The sequence below is a fragment of the Harpia harpyja genome, chromosome 14 (assembly GCF_026419915.1).
Source record: "Harpia harpyja isolate bHarHar1 chromosome 14, bHarHar1 primary haplotype, whole genome shotgun sequence".
In the NCBI taxonomy this organism is placed as follows: Eukaryota; Metazoa; Chordata; class Aves; order Accipitriformes; family Accipitridae; genus Harpia; species Harpia harpyja.
In genome coordinates, this window is record NC_068953.1 from 11,929,261 (window position 1) to 11,939,328 (window position 10,068).

Sequence of the window (10,068 nt, forward strand, 5' to 3'; positions counted from 1 at the left end):
TGTATAAACACCAGGTAGGACTTTGCTAATCACTGATCAGCAGTTTCAACCATGGACAAAAAGGGTCTCTTGCACTGTGCTGGATGGTGATCAGTGCATGATCCCAGGGGAGTCCTGGTAACCTGCAGAAGCTACAAAATTCTGCATATGGCTCGAAGGGTGGTGCTGGTTTTAGGAGCAAGGGGAAGCAAGGTCTGAGAGTGTTTCTGGTGAGCTTTGTACCTCAGTGTTTGGTTTTGCCTAGGCTCAAAATTCCTATAAAATCTGCCTGTGCTGCAGTACTGCTGGTTTGCTGTTGAGCCCCAAGCTGCAAACAGGCCAGGGACGTGTGAGAAACACTGGAATGGCTCACCTCCCCTCCAGCATCCTAAACTGGGACAGACTGGCTGGAGTGGGCCAGATCTAAACTGTGGGAGATGACCTCAAATGTCCCCGAAGGCAGCACCTACAGTCCTGTTCCTGGCACTGCATTGCCCTCCCTCCACACCACCATGACAGCTGACCGTGGAGGGGACGATGGCGACTGGACGTGCCTGCGGCTCTGCTGGCAGAGACCGCAGCAGGCAGGCCAGGGTGGGTGGCCCATGCAGCAAGGGGTCCCCATCTCCGTGGGCGGCACGGTGAGGGGCTGTCCCCCACAGGACCTAGGTGTTTTGAAAGCCCCACACTTCCAAGAGCTGCACCTTGAAGTTCTCCTGGCAGAGCGGAGGGTTGTCGAAGGTCTCACAGTGCTCTGTGTGTCCGCAGAGCAGGTTGGCGTCAAGGGACAGAGCTTGCCCTCCTCCTCCACCTGCAAAAGCAAGCAAGATGGTTGGGATCTGCTCTCTCCACCTTTCCGCCCAAGCAGGGGCACTGGCCCAGCCGACAAGGTCTCTCAGGATTGCGCCCATCTCCCAGCTTTCTGTCCTGTGGCCACAGTGCAGAGCTGGGCTGGGGCTGCCCTGAGCTGCCTTCTCTGCTAATCGGGATGTCAGCGTGGAGGCAGAGCTCCCGGAGAGCTATCTGCAGGGCAGCCAGTGCGAGAGGTTGCCCTGGTAGCACAAGCTGAATTATTAAACTGCTTGGAGAGTTGGAAAACAAGGAAAGCTCCTTGCATCCCTGCAGCTGGAAGGGAGGCAGCGGCAGCTCTCAGTGCTGCAGGCATTTCTGACTTGCTGCGGTCCTCTGCTGAACCCACCCCGGCAGTGGCACAAAGATTCAACCCCCATGCCCAAGCCTGAGCTGGCAGACAGCTGGCATGTCTGCTCCGGGTGACCATGCCTGGCCCTTCCTTGGGCTGATCCTCACCTAAATCTCCTCTCCATCCTGCACAAAGTGGAGGGAAGGGCTGGGAAAGGAAATGCCAGCCCCAAGGGTGCGAACCTCACCAGGAAGTTTGGGCTATGGTGCTCCCCCTTGGCTGGCAGAACCCCGCTGAGGCTCTCAGAAAAAGCATCCTTGCCCTTGTGCAGCTTTGCACTCTCCTGCTAATTTGAGGAAGAGGGGGCTGACTTCATCTCCTCTGACTTTAAATTGATATCCTAAACCAGGAGGTCTTTGCCTCTACAGGCAGCTCAGATTTTAATCTGGAGTAGAGCCCTTTTCAGCCAAAGCAGCGGTGTGTCGGGGGGGGGGGAGGGGGGCGCACCATTTGGTAATTACCAATAATGATCCCTTCCTGTGACCCAGACATGAACATGGAGGCTGTTTTGGAAGGCAGAAGGAAATGCCTGATGGCCAGAAACGGGGAGAGACGGCCTTTCCTCTGCGGTGTGGGCACAGTGAGACGGTTCGAGCTGGTGCTGCAGCTGTCTGGGGAGGAGCCGAGGAGGGATGCGGGAGAGGGGGATGGCGACCGCTGGCGTGAGTGCGGCACGGCTTTGGCCAGCTCCGGCTTCTTGATGAACACCCACTCGTACCTCTCTGTCTCTGGGTGCACCTGGAAAGGAGAAACATGGTGAGCCCTGTCCTTTGGAGCATATCTCTGTTGCTGCAAGAAGATGGTGCTGCCTGGCCAGATGGGTCAGGGGCCAAATGCTGTGTGCCAGGTCTGGACCTGGGGCAGGGAAGTGACAAGGCATCTGGCAGTGCCAGGGTTGCTCTGGAGGTGGCTGTGACTGAGAAGTTGGTTTTGTCTTTGCCAGGTGCTGCTGGAGATGGGCAAACCTGCACTGCCCACATTGCTGGGTGGATGCTGGATGGATGCCAGTGGGATGCTGGATGGATGCTGGACGGATGCTGGACTTTGCCCCAGGATCTCTTGGACCAGCTCAGCCTGCTCCCTCTGCAGGGATGCTGGGGCTTATTTGGGAATGCTCCATCCAGGAGCTGCCCCATGCAAATGGGGCAGAAACCCATGCTGCTGCACATGCTGCCCTGCTGTCATCCCAGGAGAATGCTCCAAGACCCACTCAGGTTATTCCACGTTGCCTCGGGGGCTCGGGGCTAGCCGGCTCACCCAAGGCAGGAGTTCATTCTCCATTTGCTCTGATCCAGCACAGCAATTTCTGTGCTGCTGCCTCCTCCCAGAGCTCAGGGGCAGCAGTGGGACCATGGTAAGGAAGCAGCTCGGTGCCACCATGCCCTGAGTTGTCAGAGGGGTAAAGGAAAAAGTAATTAACAGACAAACCCATAAGTGTAAACCCAGAAGTAAAATGTGACTTACAGTGAACACAAAGCATTCCCCTGTCCCAAAAAAGCCTGATGTTGCCCCACTCTTTTTCCTTTCACTCCAGTCGGAGGAGAGAAACGCCCCGCACACCTTCGGGAGAGAGCACAGGGAGCTGTCAGCAGGGGAGATGGCTGGGGCCAGGGGAAGCCCCAGAAACACTGGCTATCACACGTGTGTTCAGGAGGGCAAGGGCTCTGTGAGGTCCCTTGCGGTAATCAGAGACCCAAATTCTGCTATGCCAGCTAAATCCTGCACTGACAAGTCACTGGGGCTCTGGACATGAGTCTACTTAGCTTCAGTGCCTAAGGCGGGACTCTGGGAGATTTGGGGGGTTGCTCTTTTGCAGCAGAGGCGGTTGCAGTGAGCTGCATGCTGGTTGATTGAGCAGGGCCAGTTCGGCTGTGCTGGTGTGTTCCGCGGCCTGGGCTTGGGAGTAGGAGCTGTGCGTCAACCCCCGAGGCTGCTCTGGCTCCTGGCAATGGAAAGGGATAACTGTGTGGCTCAAACCATTATATGAACAGTCCTGCAACATGCTGCAGATGGGGGTCTAGGAGTCCCCCGTCCTCAGCTGGCCCCTGGACAGTGGCAAGGTAGTCACCTGTTTTATGAGTCTTTAGAGAAAATATGGTTTAAAATGGCAAAGACTCAGGTAACACATTTTTTTTACCTACAAGGCTTTTAACCAGTCCCAGGGGTTCTTCCACCCATGGTCAGGCTGATCCTGGTGTGGACGTCCTTGCCTTGACCATGGCTGGAGGGGACCTGCTGAGAGGTGGGAACTCTTGCCTGTCCTTGGTACTAGCTAAGGAATAAAATGAGCTCAAACATGTAGGAAACAAGGTTTTATAAGTCACCTTCTCTTGTCTGCACAAGGCCCTAGGGGGTGGCAGGGTGTTTATCTCCACACCATGCTGAAGTGTCAGGCTTGGGAAATCAGGACTGGTAGGTCAATAAATCTTTGGGATGCCCGAACAATTTGCAGAACTTGCCTCTGCTGTTTGATGAAGAGTGGAGAGATAAAATACAAGTTTATGAGCCACTCTCAGAGTCCCCGGGAAGAGGCATGGCTCAGGGTTTTTTGCAGTAATTTCACAACTTAAAAATATTGTAGAAGCTGTCCTTATTTCTCCTCCATTTGCCTCGTGTGGCTGCTCTTGCAATCAGAGAGAGATCCTTGCATTTAATGCATTGATAGCAAGACCTGGCTCAGGCAAAGCATCTGCTGATTTCAGGGAAATCAGCCTAGCAAGGACTGGATTTAGTCCGTATTTGCAATAAAAGAGTATCATTCATGGCCTCTCTGCAGCTCACTGACTCTTCCTCTGCTTCCCCCCAGCAGCACCCTTTAGACCAGTCTGTGTCTAAGGCGGCTCTTGGTGCCGGAGGTGCAGTTTGTTCTCTGCTGGGAACTGGGACAGACCCTAGGGCAGGGCAGGAGAGGGACCATGCAGCCCTGTGGCTGCTCCAAGAAGTGCCGGTGGCGTCAACCACCCCGTCCCCTTCCCCACATCGGCACCAGTGCAGCTCACTTGTCTGCTTGGGAAATACTTACCTCCCCTTCTGTTGTTTTTATGAGCAGCACCGTCGGTTCATAGCCTTCACAGCACGTGTAAAACCTGCAGGGATGAACAAGGAGGCTGGGTCGGTGGTGGTCTGAGATCCAGAAGCATCATGTCATGCAGACAGCCTGGGCGCGCAGTAAGCATGAGGCTGTGAAGGACAGTGGAGAGTGGTGGTGGCTCTTCTCAGCCTATTGCTGTGCCAGCAGCCGGCCCGAGGGAGCTCGTGGAAGGACAGCGGCAGACTCATAATCATGTAGCTTGAGCAGCTTCAGTGTTTGCGCAGGAACAGAGGGAGTTGGCTTATGGGACTTCTCAAGTCATCATTTTTGCTTGGTGAAGCAGGTAATAGCTCAGATAAATCCGAACACTAAATCCTCCCACCCTACCCTCAGGCACCAGGCTGGGAGGCATGCTTCATGGGGGAATTTTACCAAACAAGCTTGCTTTTAATCTGAATGTGTTTCATAATCGGGGCTCTGCACCCTGTTGCTGCCTTGGAAAGGTGCAGGTCTGTGCTTCCCAGGATGGGGCTGCACCACTGTGCCATGGGGTGCCTGCTCACCTCTCATGGGCTGGGGGAGCATGCTCATGGTGCTAACGGAGGGACTACCATCGCAGCCCCACCTTTAAACACTGCCCTGAGAACCAGGGCGGCACAGGCAGCATCCAGTCCCTGAACAGCCCGGCATCCCTTCCCAGTCTCTCAGTAGAGAAACACCCTGGCACTGAGTGTTGCAGGGATGTCCCTGCTTCCCACTGCACCCTTCACCCCATGGCTGTGGCAGTGGGTGTCACTGGGCCCTGGGTTGTCTCCAGCGCTGACATTGGTCTTTCTATTGCAATTTTGGGCATTGGCCATGACAGTTGGTCTCTCTTAACTTGTGTTTAGAAGGTTTGATGTCTTCCCCATCGCGGGATGTACCCACATGTTGTCTGCCCCTGCCCTAAGCTCTGCCTGCTCTCTGAGTGTAACTTCTCAGCTTAACGTGCTCCTACAGAGGAGCAGGTTTGGGTTTCTTGCCTGAAAACATTCACGCAAAGGCAGCCTCAGCCCACTGGAAGGCTTTTGCTGCTTCACGTCTTGGGAAGTCAAGGGCAACCTCATTTTCCAGCTGTTTTGAACTGCAGCACTGACTGCAGTGTCCAGCAGCTGCCCTGTGCTCCGTACCGCTGGGAGGGAGCTGGAGTCCTGGGGATGGCGTGCTGGCTGGACCTGGCCAATTGTAGCATGCCCAGCACAGCGTGGCACATGGGGACATACCCCTGCACAGCACATCCGCCGGGCTCTATGTTCCCCATGCAGTGCCAAGTTGCTGATAGCCACCTCACTGAGCCTCAGCCCTCTCCCCTACAGCCAGCGCAGGCCCAGACCACGCTCAAGATCTTGAACTGAGCTCAGGAGAGTCCCCAGAAGACCTCAGATTGTACCCCATGGGCATTACGTGTTGCTCCTTTCTACACCACCAACCTCTCCCGTTTTACACCTGGCCCATCCGACCTGACCTGACCTGACAAGCAGATGAAGCTTTACCTCTGCAGGCTGCACCCATCTTCTGAGGTGGAGAAGAGCAGCAGTGGGGGGAAGAGGGAGAAGCGCTCAGGGATCCAGGACCAGATGATGCGCATCTCCTGAACCGTTACAATGCTGGAGCTGAAGTTCTGCATGTCCACGGCCAGGTGGAAGGACTGCCTGCGTGAGGGAGGACATCCATCACTGCCAAGCTGGGGTGCCCATCTGCTTTTAGGGGTGCAGCCCCTGTGCATCAGATTTTGTCAAGCCTTTTGCATCATGAGCTCTTTGTTAACATCGCTAGCTCTAACTGTATAGTGCCTCCTAACGGGGTCCCTTGTGAGGGGCAGTGAGGCACCCAGCATAGCCACAGCTGCAGGAGATACCTGAAGCCCCCCCCCCCATGTTGTATCTCCACTGTAACTCATATTTTGTCTGCTTAGCCCCAAGAGCTGGCAAACAGAGAGGTCTCCTTACCTGCTCTGCACCATGGTTATGCCCTTCTCCATTAACGCCTTCCTGTTGGCCATCTGGAGAAGCCAGATTTCCTTGCGGGAGAACAGCCGGATGCCAAAGGCTCTCTCTAGGAGTTTTTCGACAGTCACATGCTCAGCAATGTTCTGCACGAAAGCCTGCAGGTCTGCCTTGATGTCAGTCCCCTCCAGCTCAGTGGAGGTCACCGACAGCTTGTACTGCTTCAGCAAGGCCAGAGCAATACGGTAGAGGACCTTCTGCCCCTCCAGCAGATAGACATCAAAGATGCGGATGGCGTAATTGAAGGGGAGGTCATGAAAAAGCCATGATAACCATTTGGAGTAGACCTCAAAGACGTTCTCAGAGGTGCTGGCTATGAGTTTGTGAGCTGCTGGGCAGTGCTTGTTGGCCAGATCCCCAAAAGTCATGCAGGAGGCCTGGTGGGCCAGGAAGGACTGGTCAATGTAGCTGGTGTGGGGAGCATTACTGGCGATGAGGCGAGAGATGTTCTCAAAGCACTGAGCTTCGTCTTCACTGTAGTGCAGCAGCAGAGCCACCAGAGAGGGGAGGATTGGGCTGTAGGTTATGTCGGGGAAAAGGTTGCCAATGCAGATGAGGATCTTCTTCAAGGCGGTGACCCCTTCCACATTGAGACAGTACGTGGGCATGGAGCATCGTTCCAGGAACTCGGGCAAAGGGTGGGAGCTCACACTCAGCTTCCCAAAGAGCCGACTCACCACATCCCTGTAGACGAGAGCATCTGGGGTGACGAGCCGGCAGGTGACCTGCTGGATGAGCTGGTGGTAGACCTGAGCTCTCAGAGCACGGCTCGCTGCCCAGTAGCCTTCTCTTGCCAGCTTCTTCAGCTCCTTCAGGGGCTTGCTGAGGATGTCTCGGGGGATATGTGCCTGTTGCTCCGGGTCTGGCATCCTGTCCCAATCCACGAACTGTCCACAGCCCAGACAAGAGGAGGCGTCAATGTCCCAGGTGTCAGCCTCAGACGTGATCACGATGGTGACTGGAGATGAGCCAAACATCTCTGTAGGACAAAGACCTTTTATTCAACATGCTTCACCGCCCCAGCTGACAGCGTTTCACCCTGGTTGATGACGCTTTGAAGTCTTACAGCAACATCTTGTATTTCAATAGTTATTCTCCCCCCCTGCAAAGGGAGGGTTTTCAGAAGGCTTTTCCTGGCTGGAGCTGCTCACTTTTCCCTCACCTGCTCACATCGGCTCAGGGCCCTGGTGAAACTGCTGTCCAGGGGCTCAGGGAAGCGTGGGGCCAGGCACCAGCTCAGTGTCAGGGCTGCTTCTCCACACCATGCGGGGCTTTGTGCCCCTCAAAAAGCTCCTGACTTCCCAGCCTGTGACCTGCCGAGAGGGAGGTGCAGAGAGCAGGGACCTGTCCCCCGGGGATGACCATGGGACAGCAGCATTACACCACCGAGGATAATGAGCAGCTCAGTTCCAGCCCAGCTCTGCAGGGGCGGGGGGGACCTCACGGGCAGTGGGGGCCCAAGCAATGCTGAGGCCAAGAGGGACCATTTGCATCGTGTCCCCTCTCAAGGACAGAGCAAGGCAGGAGGCAACGTCCTGTCTGGGTCTGGCAGCCCAGGACCAGGCTGCTACGAGCCCAGACAGAGCGAGCAAAGCTGGCCTCAGCTGTTTGCCCTCCCTCGTACCACCTCCTGCCAAAGTCTCCTGCAAAAGTCTCCCGGCCGCACGGGTGCCAGAGAAGAGGTGCAAGGAGAAGGTGCTGGAGCAAAAGGGGCTCACCAAGAGTGCGGGGATGGCCTGCGGGGTGCCAAAGGGTCCCTGTTTCCTGCGTGCCCCCATGCACCTGGAGACACCCCGTCCAGGGGACCACATGCAGAGGCTGGCGAGCATCTGCGAAGCCCCTTGGAGACAGAAGGTCCCTGGGGGACCCTCGGGGGAAGCTCCCGCACTCAGCACTGTGGCAGGGCTGTGGCAGCCGCCAGCTCTGTGCTGGGAAGAGCAGAGTTTGAGCTCCTCCTAGAGAGAAGCGAGCGGCATTTTCCCTGGGGTTGGAAGAGAGCTCAGCTCCAAACCCTGTACAAGCAAGACGGGAGTTGTCTCCGCGTAGGTGAGTTCTGCTGGGTGGTGATTAATTGGCAAGGATAAAGTCGATTAGCGCACACATTAATTCTCTGATGTATTTATCTTGGATGTGCTCAGTTGGATTGGGGACTCTAGGATGGATTTGCACCGAGCCAAACCTCTCTGCTCAGACCCCAAGGGGACACAGAGGGGACAGCGTGGTCCCGGTACCGTGTGCCACGTTCATGGCAGCACGTGGTGGCACACTGAGGGTGTCCGGGCGCCCAGGCTGCTCCCAGGCTGGCCCCGGCTCTGGCTCCTGCTCTCCAGTTCAGTTTGGCCCCTGCTCAAGTTCAGCAAAACCAGCAGATCAGGTTCAGTTCTGGTTCAGGGAAAGGGCAGCAGTTTTAACCGGTTGCTGTTCAGCCTGACTCCCTGCATTGCAGACAGACCCTGAGTACAGTCATGCAGGCTTCTAGCCATAGAAACCAGGCTAAAACGAACATTGGGGTTGAAGCGGGGCTGTTTGCACCGCCATGGTCCCCAAATTCGCCTTGTGTGCTGCCCTGCCTGAAGTACTGAGGAGCATCAACCCGAGCCCACCCGGCTGCCAGTGCCCTGGCGCAGGGCAGGGGCTGGTGGCACCACCTCTGCCTGCCCCGGGACGTCAGGGGTGTTGGGGAAGGAAATGTGGGTCTGCTCCAGCCCCTCTCCTCTGCTGGATGTGGCCCTGGCACGAGCGGGTCCAGCGAGAGCCTCCTGCATCTTCCCCAGCGCGAGATGTGCGGCTGTCCCTGGCTGCAGCTCACTCACCTTGCCCAGTGCCTGTGTTATCGCCCTCGGCCGGCTCGGCCATGGGGAAGCTGCCGGCTGCCCCCCCGGGGGAGCGGGGCAGGCTGAGCCCCACCTGCAGCATGTGCCCGGGCTCCGGTGCACCCCGCAGCCGGGTCCCCTCTGCCCCTGTCACCTGCCCTGACTTTTAAGGGGAGTGCCAACCCACCGGCACAGGAGGTTTATTTGGTGTAAATAGGGCGAGGGGTGGAGCAGCTCCCGCGCCCGTGTCACCCCTTCCTGCCCCAATTCTGCGCTGAGGCCAGGGAGGGGGACGTAAACACCCCGTGGGAGGAGATAGCCATCAAACCAGCAACACGACCATTAAACTTAATCATTTATTTTTCCCAAGAATAACCTTCATTCTCCCACTCTGGGGTTCACTCCCTTCGCCAGCGTCACGAGGCAAGGAGGGTGCTGTGGGGGTGAGGGAGGGCCGGGGCTGCTGCGGCAGTCGCCTGTCCTTGAACGAAGGAAACATCAACACAGCAAGTGGGTTTGCAACCGCTTCCCGCTGGATAGTCCCAGAGGAGTCGGAAAGAGAAGCACATGAGCAGCAAGTGCCGGGAACTGGGTGACAATGGAGAGATTGGGGCCACGAGGAGTAAACAATGCCCTTCTGCAACCATCTCAGGTGCCCTTAGGGACACTTTTCGGGGATGGGTGTGCCAGGGCTGTGCCGGCCGTGTATGCGGCACTTCTTTAGCACCGGCCGGCAAAATCGCTGAGAGAAATTTGGGGTGGTGCAGACTTGCACCGCGCAGCACCTCATGCCTCCTACGTACACAGTTGCACAGCAGGAGCACAAAATGTGATCGTTGCAGGCACAGTTGTGGTGCTTCAGCGTTTCCAATCTGTCCCCCTTTGAAATGGTTGTTATTGATTGACTTTTAGCCTGAAAATGCGTTGCAGAATTACAAACCGTATGTTGTACTTACAGGCAAAGAGCCAAGCTGGAGGAAAAGTACTCTCCAACGGCTG

General features: G+C 56.4%; 1 protein-coding gene across 1 annotated transcript; it reads right to left on the reverse strand.

Annotated features, from left to right (window-relative positions):
• Positions 1-644: 644 nt before the first annotated feature.
• On the reverse strand, positions 645-7,233 carry LOC128150641 (TBC1 domain family member 24-like). Its single transcript, XM_052807001.1, has 6 exons — positions 6,200-7,233; positions 5,744-5,902; positions 4,203-4,266; positions 2,645-2,740; positions 1,642-1,918; positions 645-790 (listed from the first exon to the last, which is right to left on the reverse strand). The coding sequence occupies exons 1-6, from the start codon at positions 7,231-7,233 to the stop codon at positions 645-647; spliced, it is 1,776 nt and encodes a 591-aa protein (XP_052662961.1).
• Between the last annotated feature and the right edge of the window lie 2,835 nt (positions 7,234-10,068).